General features: G+C 47.0%; 2 protein-coding genes across 2 annotated transcripts in view; both read left to right on the forward strand.

Moving 5' to 3' along the window:
* The first annotated feature begins 9,284 nt into the window (after nucleotides 1-9,284).
* LOC121627430 (tripartite motif-containing protein 54-like) lies at nucleotides 9,285-10,471 on the forward strand. The gene has a single exon (XM_041966338.1). It carries the CDS (start codon nucleotides 9,312-9,314, stop codon nucleotides 10,332-10,334), a length of 1,023 nt encoding a protein of 340 aa, XP_041822272.1. The 5' UTR covers nucleotides 9,285-9,311; the 3' UTR covers nucleotides 10,335-10,471.
* Nucleotides 10,472-10,948: 477 nt separating this feature from the next.
* LOC121627654 (vertebrate ancient opsin-like) overlaps nucleotides 10,949-17,500 on the forward strand; it is a 20,072-nt gene continuing 13,520 nt past the window's right edge. The window contains exons 1-2 of the mRNA XM_041966680.1: nucleotides 10,949-11,004; nucleotides 12,184-12,360. Of these exons, the coding sequence (XP_041822614.1) occupies nucleotides 10,949-11,004; nucleotides 12,184-12,360 (233 nt within the window). The remainder of the gene's footprint in view (nucleotides 11,005-12,183; nucleotides 12,361-17,500) is intronic.

Here is a 17,500-nt window from a genome sequence, read left to right on the forward strand (position 1 = left end):
CGTCTGGCAGGGTCAGATGACGTCGCCAAGGCGTGTCAACCCGATCCTGGAGTTTGGTTTTGTTGAGACATTTAACCATCATTTTGTACAAATCTTTACTTTTTGTCTCTTCCAAGTTCATAAAAGAGTGACTTTTGTCACCTAAAAAACAACCAGTACAACCATCAAACCTGGGACGAACACCTAAAACAGGGAAAGGATCATCAGTGTGAGGCACAGTCACACCTTCACCATAGTCCTTCAGCAGAGTCCATTCGTGTCCTGTCAGACGGTGTCTCCAGTGTTCCAGCAGCCTGTTGACGGTCCTCACAGATCTGACTCCCAGGCCGGCTGCCAGAGCAGCTCCATCGTCCAGTTTTGGTCCAGCAAAGTTCAAAACAGACCCAAAGGTCAGAATCCCTGCTCTGCAGAACAAGTCTGTAACCGCTGGCCCGGCCCAGGAGGGGGTGTCCAACCGTTCGCCATGCACCACTGGTTCCTGCAGCAACCAGTGCAGAGAGTTGTTTTCTGCTGTCCTGTCCTTTACCAGCTTATTCCACACAGTGAAGACGCCACGGTAGAAGGGAGGCAGAGTCTGGAACTTCAGAGTCCTCAAATCCATCAGGAAGAGCGACTCATGAAGGCCCAGACCACTACACTCCTTCAGCAGTACCCGGGCCAGTGGTCTCCACACCAAGTCTTTTGGACCGTACAGCAGTCTCTGCACATACTGGAGGCGGAAAGTAGCACCCCTGCTGGCCAGATGTAGCAGCCCTTGTCCTCCTTCCTCTTTTGGAAGATGGAGAATGGCCTGAGGGATCCAATGCAGTTTATCCCAAAAGAAATTAATTAAAATCGCTTGAAGCTGTGAGAGCAGGTTTGAGGGAGGATCTACGCAAGCGAGTCTGTGCCATAACGAGGAGGACACTAGATTATTGATCACTAGTGTCCTCCCCCTGTAGGACATGCTTGGTACGAGCCATTCCCACTTTTTAAGACGGCCCTTTATTTTTTCCAGCACATTGTCCCAGTTTGTTCTTAGCACAGACTCATCACCTAAAAACACTCCCAAGTATTTTATCCCCCCTTTTTTCCATGTCAGCCCTCCTGGTAAAACTAAACTGTCCAGCAGTTTATTTCCAACCATCACAGCTTCACTTTTTCCCCAGTTCACCTTAGCAGAGGAGATTTTGTTAAAGAGCCCCACATTCTTTTCCAGAATGTCAATGTCTTTTTGCGTGCTGGTGATAATCATGACATCATCTGCATAGGCCGACATTTTAACAGCTGAAGCACAACCTGGAAAACAAACACCTGAGAGTTCCTGTCTGAGTTTGTGCAACAGAGGTTCAATGGCGAGTGAATATAACATGCCAGAGAGAGAGCATCCCTGCCGGACCCCCCTCTGCACACTAAAAGGTGCAGCCAAACCACCATTTATTTTTAGTATACTCGCAATATCACGGTACAGAACCTGGATCTTGGCTATAAAACCTGGGCTGAACCCAAAAGCACTCATCGTCTGCCACAGATACTGGTGTTCAACCCGGTCAAAAGCCTTTTCCTGGTCTATGGAAATAAGACCAGCATCAATGCCCAATAAGCCAGAGACGTCCAAAACATGCCGAATTAAAGTGATATTATCACTTATTAACCTGCCGGGCACACAGTAGGTCTGGTCCACATGGATGACCCTACTCATCTCCTCTCTCAGTCTGGAGGCCAGAGCCTTGGAGAGGATTTTATAGTCCCCACACAGCAGAGATACAGGCCTCCAGTTCTTTAGGTCCTGTAGATCTCCTTTTTTTGGCAGCAGGGTGATAACTGCCCTCCTGCAGCTCAGTGGCAGCCGTCCTTTTTCCAAGCTGTTCTTGAAGACCTCCAACAGATCTTCACCCATCACTGACCAAAAGGACTTGTAGAACTCCACAGGTAACCCGTCGATGCCAGGTGCTTTGCTGTTTCCCAGGCCCATGAGAGCAGTGTGCAGTTCGTTCAGTGAGAGTTCTGTTTCCAACACTGCATTGCTGTCAGCATCCACCTGAGGCAGACCAGCATAGAAATCACCAGCCAACTCTGCATCCTCCACATACTCCTTTTTAAAGAGTTCTTTGTAGAAGCAGGTGGCATGTCTGCGAATCTCTGGGGTTTCTGTTATCGTGGATCCGTTTTCAGCACGTAGGGAGTGGATGATCTTCCTCTGGCCGTTCTTCCGCTCCAGACTGAAGAAAAACTGAGAGGGGGCATCCATTTCGGATGAGGTCATGAAGCGTGAGCGGACCAGAGCGCCCTGTGCTGTCAGGCCCAACAGGTTGGCTAAGGCAGCCCTTTTGGATTTAAGGGCTTCCACATGCCCTTGATTTCCTGTAGACTCCACTAGACTCTGTAGTTCTACTACTTCAGTCTCCAGGTCTTGAAGAGATCTGGAAATGTGCTTGGTGACATTGCGAGTATACTGCTGACAGAAATGCTTGATCTGGATTTTTCCCACATCCCACCATTGCTGCACTGAAGAAAAAGCAGTTTTGCTTTTTCTGTGTAAAAACCATAAAACCTCAAAAGCAGCTCTAAAAGATTTGTCTTGTAAAAGTGCAGTATTAAAATGCCAGTATGCACTGCGTACCCTCACCCTCTGAATATAAAAGGAGCACTGAACAAGACAATGATCGGAGAAGCCAACAGGAACTATTCGACACGATTTAAAAATACTGAAGTGATGTTTAAAACAGTAAAAACGATCGAGTCTGGCCAAAGACAGCAGATTGTCTCTGCAGTGACTCCAGGTGTACTGCCGCTCGGTCCTGTTAAAACCTCTCCAAACATCTTTCAGATCGTGGCTTTCAATCAGCTGCTTTAGTCTGGCAGATGAAGCAGGATGGGGCTCCAGGTGATTCCTATCGAGTTTAGCATTTTCTGTACAGTTAAAATCGCCGCCCAGGAACAGAAACTCATCAGAACAATTATTAAGAACGTCAATCAGAATATTTAAGAAGCTCATTCTTTCAATGTGTGAAACTGGAGCATAAACAACCACAAAAACCATTTTGACATTTTCATGTTGTGCTTCAACTTTTAAAATGTGACCACACATTATGTCCTCCACCTGTACAGCACAGGGACTGAAGCCCTTTGAAAAAAGCAGGCCGACTCCACCACTGTTGGACGTTTTGTGGCTTAGGAAGACGTCCCCAGGCCACTCTGTCCTCCACTGTCTTTCATTATCAGTGTCACTGTGAGTCTCCTGGACAAAAGCCACATCTAGCTTTTTAATTTCTATAAGTTTGAACAGACAAGCTCTTTTCTCATCACTTCTGGCTCCATTTACATTTAAAGAGCCTATTTTTAAGTCACACATGAGAAAAGAAGAAAATGTCACTGCAACCAAAAAACATACGTGTAGTATGTGGACAGACATTTCAGGTTTAATCATCATCTTCGATCAACTGGGCTCTGACTTTGGTCACAAGTTTTTTAAGACGGTAAACCTCCTGTTCACTGAACACATCGCTCTCCTTCCTCAGCTGAGTCACAGATTTGACAAAACCTCTCAGATCAGGGAAGTAAAGTTCAGGTTTAACGGCTCTCTGGCCTTTAGTTTCCTGCAGAAACTTTCTCACTTTTTCAACTGGATAAAAAGTGAACTCATTCTCTTGTGATGGCGTCCACTCACATTCCTCCTCATTATCTGACAGGTCCTCTGTCACTCTTTTAGCTCGAGCTCCACTCTGTTCTTTATCACTGCTGTTTTTTCTTTTTCCAGGTTTATTTGTTAGACTTACATCATCTGACATATGTTCATCCATCAGCACCTCACTGATCACACTATCAACCACCTGACAACTGTTTCCACTATTTCTGTTACTTTTCTGTTTCTCTGATTTCTCAAATGTCTGAACGTTTCTTCTCTTTTCAGTGTTGTCAGTCTCAGTTTGATCCCGATCTACACTCTGCTCCTTGTCCTGCATTTCTGCCTCTGTTTCCCGTCTTTTCTCAACAGACTGACACACACCGAGCGAGTCTGACCCGGGCCGCGGCGCATCAACCGACTCCGAGCTGCCCGCGGGCCGCCCCGCGGCGGGCTCGGCCGCCCGACCCGCGGGCCGCCCCGCGGCCGACCCGGCCGCCGGACCCGCGGGCCGCCCCGCGGCGGGCCCGGCCGACCGACCCGCGGGCCGCCCCGCGGCCGCCCCGGCCGCCGGACCCGGAGCCGCATCGGCCCGCTCCGCGGCCTCAGGGCAAGACCGAATCAAATGTCCCTCCGCACCACAACCGAAACATTTCATCGTCTCTGAGGTAGCAAACACGATGTAATTAAAACCTTCAACCCTAAAACTGAAGGTCAGGTCCAGGTCTTTGGAGCTGTCTTTGAGGACCATGAACACCTGTCTCCTGTGACACACTACGTGCTTCAGTTTTGGAGACTTACAGCCGAGCAGAAGCATCTTGATGGGGGAAACCAGCTGTCCGTAACGCGCCAGCTCTTTCACCAGCTCTTCATTTTTAATAAAAGGGGGGACGTTAGAAATCATTATCTTTTTTGCTGGGTTCACCAGCGGCAGGACGGGGGTGAAACTTTCACTTATTACCACGCCAGATTCAACCACTTTTTCCACCTTTGCCACGTCATCCAAAAAGATGACGATGGCGCCGTTCATACGAGACGCGGACTTTATGCTTTCAAAGCCCACCACCTCTCCAACCGCACAGCTGGCCTCCTCCACCGAACAGCCGACATTCGGGATTAATTTCACCGCATGTCGGCGGGTCAGCTTCTCCAGCTCAACCTCACTGCTGACAACGGGCATAATGCCCGACTGCCAAAAAACCCCACCACCTAACCAACCCCACCGACCCACCACCAACTAACACCAAAAACCTACACCAGCACACTAACACATCCAAAAACCACAAAACAGAGAGAAAAAAAGAGTAAAGTTTGCACAATCACTCACAACGTCCGACACTCACTTCCACGCTCACTCCAACCTCACGCATGCGCTCAGAGAGAGAGAGAGACAGACAGACAGGCAGAGAGAGACAGACAGAGAGAGAGAGACAGAGAGACAGAGAGAGACAGAGACAGACAGACAGGCAGAGAGAGACAGACAGACAGAGAGACAGACAGACAGACAGAGAGAGAGAGAGACAGGCAGAGAGAGAGACAGAGAGAGAGACAGGCAAAGAGAGACAGACAGAGAGAGAGGCAGACAGAGAGACAGACACAAAGACAGAGAGAGACAGAGAGAGAGAGAGAGAGAGAGACAGACAGACAGGCAGAGAGAGACAGACAGAGAGAGAGAGACAGAGAGACAGAGAGAGACAGAGACAGACAGACAGGCAGAGAGAGACAGACAGACAGAGAGACAGACAGACAGACAGAGAGAGAGAGAGACAGGCAGAGAGAGAGACAGAGAGAGAGACAGGCAAAGAGAGACAGACAGAGAGAGAGGCAGACAGAGAGACAGACACAAAGACAGAGAGAGACAGAGAGAGAGAGAGAGAGAGAGACAGACAGACAGGCAGACACAGAGAGACAGACACAAAGACAGAGAGAGAGAGACAGACAGACAGGCAGACACAGAGAGAGAGACATAGAGAGACAGGGAGAGTCAGACAGAGAGGGGCAGACAGACAGAGGTGCCACTCTGACTGATAAAACAACAGCAGACTGACAGACAGACAGGCAGACTGAGAGACAGACAGGCAGACTGAGCCTCCGGCTTGTTGTCTGAGCACTTAAAGAAAACGGAGGAACGTCTGCCTTTAGCCTCCAGTCCAGTAACAACCTGATGTCACAGCGGTCGGTCTGAGCGCGCTCAGTGGCGAGGATCTGCGGCAGCAGGAGGACAGTTAATGGAGGAACATCATCTAGTGGGATCTGGCAGGGATTACACTGAGACCTTGTTCTGGACATGTGAGAACAAGACCTGGAAACAGGCTGAGACAGAAAGTCTGACAGAAACTGAGAGGAAACATCCAGATCCAGAGTGCATCCAGCAAGAACCCTGCACACCAAACTGCATTAGAAAAACGCTGGTTTTAAACTCCACGTCTGCCTGAGCCCTGAGGTTTGACGTGAGTGACGGGTCGGGTCTCTGTGATCCACGGGGCCCTCACAGGCCCCCCCCCGACAGGCCCCTAACAGGCCCCTCACAGGCCCCCCACCAGTCCTGCTTTCTCTGTGTGTTCACTGGGTTGGTTCTGGTTTGAAGGTTTCGGTTCAGTTCAGTTTGAGGAATGTGTGACGTGGATGAGGGTCCTCAGAAGTGGACAAGTACAAACACGTGTGTGTGTGTGTGTGTGTGTGTGTAATTATCCTGCAGAGCTCTGAGACTCTTTCAACTTTCTGAGAGACAACGAGACGAAAATACCACCACTACACAGAGTACTAAACACAGTACTACACAGAGATCTAAAGAGAGTACTAAAGAGAGGATTAAACACAGTATGAAATGGAGTATTAATCAGAGTATTAATCAGAATATTAAACAGAGTATTAAACAGAGTATTGAACAGAGTATTAAACAGAGTATTCCTGTGTAATCTGTGTGTTCCTGGTATGAGAAACTCTGCAGCTCACTGTGGGGCCACAGAAGAACTTCAAGTACCCTTTGGAACCTGTATGTGAATTTCTTTCTGTATACTCTGGTGGATTCAGACCAAACTTTGTTTTAACTTTTTAAAAGCTCGTTAACAGACTCGAAGCTGGTCAGGAAAACAAAGTGTCTGTTGCTGTCAGACTGGAAAGGAGCAGTGAGAACGCCCCCCCCGAAGCTGCAGCTTCACTGGTGAAATAAAGTTTCAGGACAAAGCAGCTTAAAATGAGGATATTTTGAATGGGCTTCTGTCCACAGAGACTATGATCGGTCTGAGCGCGCTCAGTGGCAAGGATCACGCTGTGAAGCTGTGACCTTTGACCCTGCTGCAGTTTACACCACAGAAGAAGAAGGGAGAGGACAAACTAAACACCTCTCTGTGAACAATCAGCTCTCTGCTGACCTTTGACCCTGTGTGGGGTCACATTTACTGTCAGCACATTCCTCACATCCTATCTCCATGGTGACATGAAGTCCAGACATTTGATTGGCTGAGAACAGAGCAGAGATCTTTGTTTGTTTTCTAAAGTCGGTGCTGAGATCAGAGAAGGAAACAAAGATCAGTTTCTCCTTCCTGTTTCCAAAATAAAAGCATGTTTTCATGTATCTGGGGAATGCAGGTTTGATCTTTCTGTTAATGATGTGTTCAGGTGCTCAAACAGAAATCAGAAAGGCCAGTGAGTGATGATGATGATGATGATGATGATAAAGATGATGAAGATGAAGAAGAAGAAGATCATGATAATAATGATGCTAATGATGATGATGACAGTCATGGTAATGATGATGATGCTAATGATGACGATGATGATGATGATGAAGAACACTTTTGTGTATCTTTGGTGATTTGAACGACTGAATGATTTGAATCATTTGAATGTATTTGCTCTAACGTCGAGGTTTGGACTCTGGGTTGGATCAAACAAACATTGTGAAGGTGTCACTTTGGGCTGGAGAACTCAGGAATTGTTGACACACCAAAGCTCCCAAGGTACTTTTGAAACATCCTCAAGGACCCCACAGTCAGGGGTAAGCACCCAGGACCCCTGGAACTCCTCATGGAATTCCAGAACTACATCATGGAACTTCCTCACAGCACATACACACCATGGAAAGAGTCCTGGAAATACCTCAAGGGTCCACAGAATGACCCCCTCTTTAAGGATTCATATGGATCATGTTGATGTAGAATTTACTCAAGGACTCCTTCTACTTTCTTCAAGGACTCCAGACTCAAAGTGAAGAACAGGTGAAGAGGGACACCTGCTGGCTGAAGAGTGGAACAGCATCTATCCTGAGCGCTGAAGGTTTCTTCAGTCGTTGTTTCTGCTGTCGAGTCTTGAATGTGTTTTTTATAGTTCACCTCAGGACTTCATGAGTAAAAAGGCAGATTTCAGGACGTGAGTGAGGTCGAGCTGCTTCAATGATTTAAAATGACAGAAACAGATCAAACTCAGCTGCGTCTCACTGAAATGAGCAACAACATTAAACTGTTTCCAGAGTCTCTGAGGTGCTGACGTTTGACTTGACGTTCATGTCGGTCACCTCAGTCACGTGTGTCATGTGAAAGGTCAACATGATTTATAGCTGTGTGTGTGTGTGTGTGTGTGTTTGTGTGTGTTATGTAAGAGCTGAGCATGTGAGGGGTTTACGGAGAAATGTTTTGGACGAAGTTGTGTTTGGACTTCCTGTCTGAGAACACGTGCAGATTAAACACCAGAAGCTGTGACGTCTGATTGAATCAGAAGAATCCACCTGAGATCACCTGAACATCAACAAAGCAGATTAAAAATGATCAATTCTGACCTCATGAAACATTCAGGTGAAAACTGGCTGTGACCAACGGCAATCTGTCTGAAGCAACTATTGTTCAACATGTTGCTCAGATGTTGTTGAAGGTTGCTGTAGTTGCAGATGGTGTTGAACTTGTTGCTCAGATGTTGCTGTTGTTGCTCAGATGTTGCTGTTGTTGCAGATGTTGTGGACTCTCAGATGTTGCTGTTGTTGCTCAGATGTTGCTGTTGTTGCAGATGTTGTGGACTCTCAGATGTTGCTGAACTTGTTGCTCAGATGTTGCTGTTGTTGCTCAGATGTTGCTGTTGTTGCAGATGTTGTGGACTCTCAGATGTTCCAGGTTTCCATGAAGCTCCAGCCGTCTGTTGCACAAGCTGCTGATCTCCACATGACTGACTGTTTACTGGACACACTGGTGCTGTTGTGTAACACACACACACACACACACACACACACACACACACACACACTCTAAAATAAGCACACACACACACATGCACAGACGGAGGGAACACCGGGGGTCAAAGGTCAAGTTGCGTCTCTTCTGGACTCATTGTTGTTTTGTTGAATTTGTCGTCAGGTGAATCTGAGTTTCATTCTTCTGACCGATGACACACATTCATTTAACGTTTCACACATTTCTGTTTTCTGCTTGTTTTTGTTTGGTTGGACTCTGGCTTTGATGGTGGGGGGGGGGTCGTTCTCACAGGAAAGGACTGGGTGGTGTCAGGCGGCAGGGGGGTCCAGTCGTCAGCAGGAGGGGTTGCGCAGAGTCTATTTTCTCCGTATCAGTGTGACAAACAGCCGGCCGGGGGGGTCGGGTGTCAGTCCCCCGGCACTATAAAGGCTGGGGCCTTCTGACGGCAGCAGATCGAAATAAACCGGCGAGGAAGAGACACAAAGCGAGTCAGAGAGACAGCGAAGGACCAGAAGGAGAAGACGATGGACATCCAGACGGGTCAGCTGGTGCGTCCCGTCAGCGCCATGGAGAGTCTGGAGAAGCAGCTCAGCTGTCCCATCTGCCTCGACATGTTCACCAAGCCCGTGGTCATCCTCCCCTGCCAGCACAACCTGTGCCGCGGCTGCGCCAACGACCTCTACGAGTCCAGGAACCCCTACCACTACTCCGGGGGCACCTTCCGCTGCCCCACCTGCCGCTTCGAGGTCATTCTGGACCGGCACGGCGTGTACGGGCTGCAGAGGAACCTGCTGGTGGAGAACATCATCGACATCTACAAGCAGCAGCAGGAGAGCCGGGGGAGCGACGGCGAGGACCCTCCCCTGAAGGACAAAGACGCCAAGGAGCCGAAGTGTAAGGAGCACGAAGACGAACGCATCAACATCTACTGCGTCAGCTGCCAGACGCCCACCTGCTCCATGTGCAAGGTGTTCGGGCAGCACAAAGACTGCGAAGTGTCGCCACTGCACGCCATCTACCAGAGCCAGAAGAACGAGCTGCGCTCGGCCATGGAGCTGCTCGCCGCAGCTAACGGCTGCGTCCAGGCCGTCATGGCGGAGATGGACAACAGGTGCAAAGCGATCCAGGAGAACGGAGAGCTGCAGAAGAGGCGACTGGGCGAGAGCTTCGACCTGCTGTACGCCATCCTGGAGGAGCGTAAAGGCCAGCTGCTGGAGCAGATCGGCAGGGTGGAGCAGGAGAAAGTGTCCACGCTCCGGAAGCTGGCGGACCAGTACAAGCAGCAGCTGCAGCTCAGCAACCAGCTGCAGGAGAAACTGTCGCAGAACATGCAGTCCTGCAGCGTCGCCGAGTTCCTCCTCACCGCCAAGCAGCTGCAGGACGAGGCGCAGCAGGCGGCCAGGGCAGACCAGCTGAACAGGCCCGAGCCGGGCTACGAGAGCATGGAGCGCCTGAGCCTGGACACCCAGGAGGCCGAGGCCCTGCTGGCCCGCATGGACTTCAGAACGGGGGGTGAGGAGGAAGGCCAGGACGCTGACAGAAAGTAACAGGAAGATGTCAGAGGAAGCTGCTGCTGCTTTTCTAAACCCTTCAGGAACAGGAAACGGACACGTGCAATCTTATGGGAAAGTTTTCTACTGGTGCAACTTTTTTTATACTTTTCTATTTTTGGACATTTTTCTTGCTCGTCATTTGAGTCCAGACAAGTCTCGACTCGAAGGACTTTATTTATTGTGTTCAGGATGTGTTTGTGTCTTTGTAAAACTGCAAACTTGAAACGCTGCACTTGTTTCAGACTTTGCTGTAACTTTGAAATGTCTTTTGACGGTGTGAATAAAGTTTTATTTGAATGTCACTCTCCATTGTCCTGATTTCTCAGGGACTCTCCCAGACTCACAGTCTGTATTTAGCAGCGCACATGTTTTCCTATATTTACTGGGGTCGGTGAATGCCTCCTGGCCTTACTTAGTCATCTGTAAATGGATTCTATTTGTGGGTGGGGGGGTGGGGGGTCATGTTTCTGGCAGTGGCCCAGCTGGCTCACAGTGTGATAACTGTATGAAGGGTGTGTGGGTGGTTCCTGATAAGAACCCAGTGGGAACTTCATGTGTGTAGTATTTTATGAACATCCCTGTGCTGAGTCATTACACTGTACACAACGATGTTACAGTGCCTCGAGATCATGGACTGGATCAGGAACCAGATCCAGAGTCTTGAGTTAGACTGAAGTCAGACAGAGTGAAGGAACTGGACCCGACAGGTGAGAACGACCTCTGACCTCCGGCAGCTCAGTGAGGTCACACACTTTCAGATCCATGTATGTATTTATACTGTATATGTACACCCTATATACCCTGACCCTGTCACCATGGTAACCACCCACTGTGATAGACCTGTGTTCAACATTTTGACCCCCTTTATTTATTGATGGAGATCGTTTTGTGCTCAGCTGTGTCAACACCTGGAGGTCAGTGAAGTCTCACCTGAGTCTGTGGTCACTTCGATGTCTCCTCGTCTTCTTTTATTTTGTTGTTCCTGTCTCTTTTGTCTCGTCATGTCGTTGTCTTTTGTCTCCTCTTGTCTTATATAATTTTGTTGTCTTTTCTTGTCTTGTCTCATTTTGTTGTTCTTGTCTTTTTTGTCTCGTCTTGTCGTTGTCTTTTCTTGTCTCTTCGTCTTCTTTTATTCTGTTGTTTGTTGTTGTCTCGAGTCAGGCCCACATGTCTCTGTCTCTATTTAGACGTCTCTATATATGTCCATGTCTGTATGTATGGTGAACCCACTCACCTCAGCCGGTGTTGCATGTTCACATGCTGACAAATGTGCACGAGACTCGGGGATCATGTTGACTCAGTGCGCTCGTGTCAATCTGTCCACCAGGTGTTAAATATGAATCCGAGAGGACGCCTGCTGGAACTTTCTGCGAAGACAAATGAAGAAATCGTTCATTGAAGCAAAAGGTGACGTTCACGTGCTCAGCGTTTCTGTCCGTGCTCAAACTGTGACCCACATTTCCTGCGCAGCTGCTTTCCTAATCTCTGTTATCAGTCACATCTATTTTAGACCTGAAGCCTGGAAAGACTCAGAGATCAAACAGACCTGATCCAGGATTCAGTCCTGAGGTCCAGACGAAGCTGCTCGGCCTATAGAATAAAACCCACTTGATAACTAATAAGATTTGATATATAAGGCTGAAAATAAAGAGAAAGCACAAGAAGAAAAATAAAGCCTTTCGAATAACAGTGATGAAATGAACTAAAATGACGTTTGTCAGTTCAGCAGAGCGTCAGCGAGGTTTAAGGCCTGAATCAGGAAGTCAGAGCTCGTTAAAGGCTGAGGAGATCCGTCTTCAGATTTCTGCTGTGGGATTAATAAAGTCTTATTTTATCTTAGCAGGACAGGCGTGTTTGGAGGGAAAGCTCAGTCCTGGAGTCCGATCTGCTCTGGTGATGAAGGTTACTCCTCCTCCTCCTTTGATTCAGCCAACATGGCAGCCTTCCTCTTCATCAGTGGGACGATGCTGCCCTCTGCTGGACTGGAAGAACTCAACGACCTGCAGGACAAAGCACATCAGTGAGCGTGCAGAGACCAGCTTCATATCAATCTGCAGTTTGGGATTTTGATGCACGTTAAGGCCAAAAGTATGTGGACAGCTGAACATTTCCTAACATGTGATCGCCAGAGGATAGAAGAAAAAAGTCTGAATTTCTCCACATTTGTGCTTGAATCAAATGATTATGATCACAGTTCACACCTGAAGCGAGGAGGAGGAGGACAGAGATGAAGTCAAAGACGAGGACTTGTGGAGACAGGAAGCGGCTCAGTTTGGCTGCAGGGAAAGATTTCACACCAAAGACAAATGAAAGTTCCTGCTGGGAAACAGCTGATGTTCAGAGTGACACCGATCACTGCTGCCCCCCCCCATCACCCAGAAAACATCAGTCACAGCGGGAGCCGAGCTAACAGCTAACACGTTAGCACGGGATCGGCGTCCTCGCGGTGGTTTGACTCACTACACTATACACGCTGTAATGCCAGCGATGGAGTGTAACACGAGATTCAGACGGACGCTTTGAAGAGAAACTGGAAACAGAACATCACATACGATGAAATCTTTTACTATAAAGCCGTTATTTTCACATGTTCGAATATATTCAAGTCGTTTCACCATCAAAACGTACTTCAAGTAGGAAAAGTGCTCAGTCAGCAGAATGTGTCGAGTTTTAAATTAAACTTCTGCACACAAAACATTCATTGGCTCACACGAGTTTCTATCAAACTCATATATTAATAAACTAATTACAGAAATAAACTGTCCTTCTGAACCAGGAAGTCCAGACTCAGTCCACCTGGCTGCCGGATGAACTTTCTATTGATAGTTTGATTGTTTTTCAGTCCATTTGAATAACTCGATGATTGATTGACAGAGGACGGTGAGACATTTTTCTTCATTACGTCTTCTTCATGTTTCCGACAGCAGCCGTTAAAAACACCCAAAGGAGGTCAAAGTCGAGTGAAAGGCAGAGCTGTTCTCAGATCAGCCCGCAGGAAGATCACACTTTAGCTTTTCACACTTCCTGTTGAGACCGATGGTGACGAGCGGCGCCTCAGATGGCCGACGAACACAACATCTGTATTTAGATCAGCTGATGATGATGATGATGAAGCCAGAGGGATGCTGCAGTCAGCCTGACCTTCACAGCTTTTATTCTGAAAATCCACACAAATACATTTGATGACCAGCTGATTTGTTGAAGAAAGTCAAAATTTATAGTATATAAGTTGTCACAATACAAAAACCCTACATTTGATAATAAAGCCATAGTTTATTTAAAAAATCAGATTTAAAAAATATTATTGAGAAAAAAGTTTTAATTTTACAAAAATGAACCATAGTTTTTGAACCAAATGTCAGTTTTCAAAAAGTTAAACTAGTTTAAGATAAAAAATAATTTCCATTTATGAAAACATTGTAAAATTGGACCAAAAAGTGCATAAAAGTACTTTAAAATAAATATTTCAAGAAAAAAAAAAACCATATTAGTGACAAAAAGCCAAAATATTAAAGGATTAAAGTGTTTACGTGTGTACCTCAGGGTTCTACACTCGGTCCTCTGTGTTTTCAGCTGACGTGTTGCCATGTCACATAGAAACGATGTTATTTTACCAAATCTAAACTCTAGAAGACAAACTGATCAATCAGGAGTGAATAAACTAGTAAAGAACATTATCCTGATGCGTCCAATCAGCCTGCATCTTTGCGCCATAACTCACTGCTGGATATGCACATTAATTCAATCAAACAACCTCGTTTTCTCTGTTTCACGCAGAAGAATCAGAGGTTCAAACATTCGTTTCATGTCTTGAAAATTAAAGCAAAAAATAAGTCACGGAATGAAACTGATCGCCCTCATTTCAACCCTGATGTCTTCAGAGTAAAGTACAATAAAGTTGTTGAGTTTGAACGAGGCTTTCTTTAAACAGCAGAAATGGAAGGTCAACAGGATTAAAGAGGAAATGCACCTAAATTCATGTTGCCTGTTTCATCATCAGCCAATGAAACTTCGTGGAAAGTGTGGTATGGAAGATGTTTCTCCTGTCTGATTGGTTGAATGGTTGCCTGGCAACACCTGAGTCTCTGAGCTTAGCTGTTGGCAGCAGTTTGTCTGATTCGCGCTGCCCTCTGTGACTCCACGCTGTTATATTTAGCTTTTCCAGAGCTTTCAACCATTTCCCTGTGTCTCTTCAGTGCTCAGTTTGAGGTCGGTGTGAATGAGAAGTGTTGCTAAAGGCTGCTAAAGGCGCCATGAAGACCTTGTGACATGGTGGAAAGCTCCAGAAAAAGCAGCTTGAGTTAAAGTTATTTTGTGAAACTACTATTTTGAAAGGTCATAAGTAAATGCTGTTGCTTCCTGTTGTTGCTTCAGAGGCTGGAGGCGGATCTGTCCTACTGGATGGACCAATGGCTTTCCTCCGAGTCACTCTAACTCTTCTTCATCTACAAGTCCCTCTGACTCTTCTTCCTCTGTGCAAGAATATTGCAGTAACTTAGAATCATAGAAGACTGTTTTTGAGAATAATCATGTTTTAAGTTTTCTTCAGTCCTAAAGTGCTAACCGCTAACTCAGCAGACTTTTAATGGAGGCAGATGTACGTAAACGTAAACAAATTTTGGCTAAAAAGCACAGAAACATATGTTCCGCCATCTGTTTCTGCACAGGAACATATGTGTTCATACTTGGATGAAATGTTTGTGAATGACACGATTTCATGACCTCGTCTGAGAATTGGATCCGCTTTCAGTTTCCACTGACATCAGGTCAGTGTTCCACGTTGTCAGCTCATATGGGGGGGGGGTCAGTTTGCAGATCATGAAAGTATGAAAACACCTGAAATAACCTACAGCTGAATATTAATAGTAAAACAGATTTAACTGAGCTGAAATAGAAAGATAGAAATCATAAGATCAGTAAAATCTTAAAATCAAACCTAAAAACCTTCTGGAAACCAATGAAGAGGCTGAACCAGACTGGTTTGATCTGGTCTTCCTGATTTGTTAGAAAGCAGATCTAAAATAAGACAAGTTAGAATAATGCTTGTTCAGTATTCACAGAAAATGAGGCGTCATTGTGAAGAAAACGGAGTTAAAAAGATGAAGTGAGCCTCTCTCGCCTTCCACGCAGACTGTGGGCACACTGAGGAGGAAGCGTGTTCATGAAGTTCATCGCACCCTAACCCTCTGAATGTCTGAAACCGCCTGAGGCTGAAACGTTCGTGTCCTCTTCAGACAAACATCTGGATCCAATCACAGCTGGAAAATCTCCTGTCAGTTTGTCTGCAGGGAAAAGATGAAAAACACGAACCTGATGGTCCTCTGAACCCTGAGCTGTGACCGTCAGGAGGAAAAGTGATCTGCAGGAAGACTTTCTGTCCAACTGTCCCCAGGTCCACACCAGACCAGATCCAATAACACGCTGAAACTGGGACCAGGTCCAACTGTCCCCAGGTCCACACCAGACCAGATCTAATAACACGCTGAAACTGGGACCAGGTCCAACTGTCCCCAGGTCCACATCAGACCAGATCTAATAACACGCTGAAACTGAGACCAGGTCCAACTGCCCTCAGGTCCACATCAGACCAGATCTAATAAGACGCTGAAACTGAGACCAGGTCCAACTGTCCCCAGGTCCACATGAGACCAGATCCAATAACACGCTGAAACTGAGACCAGGTCCAACTGTCCCCAGGTCCACACCAGACCAGATCTAATAAGGCGCTGAAACTGGGACCAGGTCCAACTGTCCTCAAACCCGCATCAGACCAGATCTAATAAGACGCTGAAACTGAGACCAGGTCCAACTGTCCTCAGGTCTCGGTTTTGTCGGTTTGTGTCCGACTATCTTGAAGTTCAGTCTGGATTTTGGACGGGGCCTTACATCCTCTGACTGTCCTCTGGTCCACTGTCTTTGTGCAGCTTTTGGAATGAGTGACTGTGTCAGACTGTGGCCTCGTGTCCTTGAGTCCATTGGACCTGTGGACATGGTTCTGGCACCTGATCAGGACACCTCCTGGGTGCCTAGACCTGTGATCCACTTTGAATTGATTCTCTTCATCCTGAGGTCAATTTTGGTTCGAGTCCAGTTTTAAACATTAATTCAGGATCAGGTGGGTCCAGAGGTCCAGATCAAGTCTCAGGTAACAGACTCCGGTCTGAAGTGGATCTCAGACTGCTGACACTGACCCTCACTGTCCAACCTTTAATCTTCTGATAAGTCAAAGGATCAGAACAAAGCAGAGTGGATCAGATGAATCTGTGTGTTCTGATTGGCTCAGCTGGATGCCAGACCTTCACCTTCAGAGAGCGAGCGTCTTCCTCTCCGTGCTCCTGTCAATCATCCAGCTTCAGCAACCTATCAGCAGCCAGAGAGAGGATGAGGATGAAGATGATGATTCCGCAGACAAAAAGTCAAAAATCATGTGAAAATTAAATGTGTGTGTGTGTGTGTGTGTGTGTGTGTCTCTGTGTGTGTGTGTGTGTGTGTGTGTGTGTGTGTGTGTGTGTGTGTGTGTGTGCTTTCCTCCCGCTGAGCTTCTCTGGAGGCTCAAATAAAAATAATCTCATTGGTCGAGTGAGTGTGAAAATGATGACATCTTACAGCCAGCAGCCATTCAGACCCCCCATCACACACACACACACAAATAAATACACACACACACACACACACACAAATAAATACACACACACACACACACACTCACACACTCACACACACACACAAATAAATACACACACACACACACACACAAATAAATACACACACACACACACACACACACACTCACAGACACACACACACACAGACACACGCGCACACACACACACGCACACACACACACACACACACACTCACAGACACACAGAGACACATGCACACACACACACACACACACACACTCACAGACACACACACACTCTCTTCATCACCATTGTGTGTGTGTGTCTGCTGGTTCGCTGCCTTGCTCGAGGACACAGCAGCAGCAGAGGTTAAATTCTGCACAGTAACATTTAGCAGTAATACTCAGTGTGTGTGAATATACTGCAGTAATACTATACTGGTATACTGTTAGAAAGGGTTTCATGTTAAAAACCGCTCTTCTCTTCTTAGCTCCAGTCCTCCTTAAGGCCCGCCTACCGACAGCCTAGCCTGCT

The sequence above is a fragment of the Chelmon rostratus genome, chromosome 24 (genome assembly GCF_017976325.1).
Source record: "Chelmon rostratus isolate fCheRos1 chromosome 24, fCheRos1.pri, whole genome shotgun sequence".
Taxonomy (NCBI): Eukaryota; Metazoa; Chordata; class Actinopteri; order Chaetodontiformes; family Chaetodontidae; genus Chelmon; species Chelmon rostratus.

Excerpts from the sequence above, each read along its gene's own strand:
- LOC121627430 (XM_041966338.1), top strand. The coding sequence starts at position 9,312 with ATGGACATCCAGACGGGTCAGCTGGTGCGTCCCGTCAGCGCCATGGAG.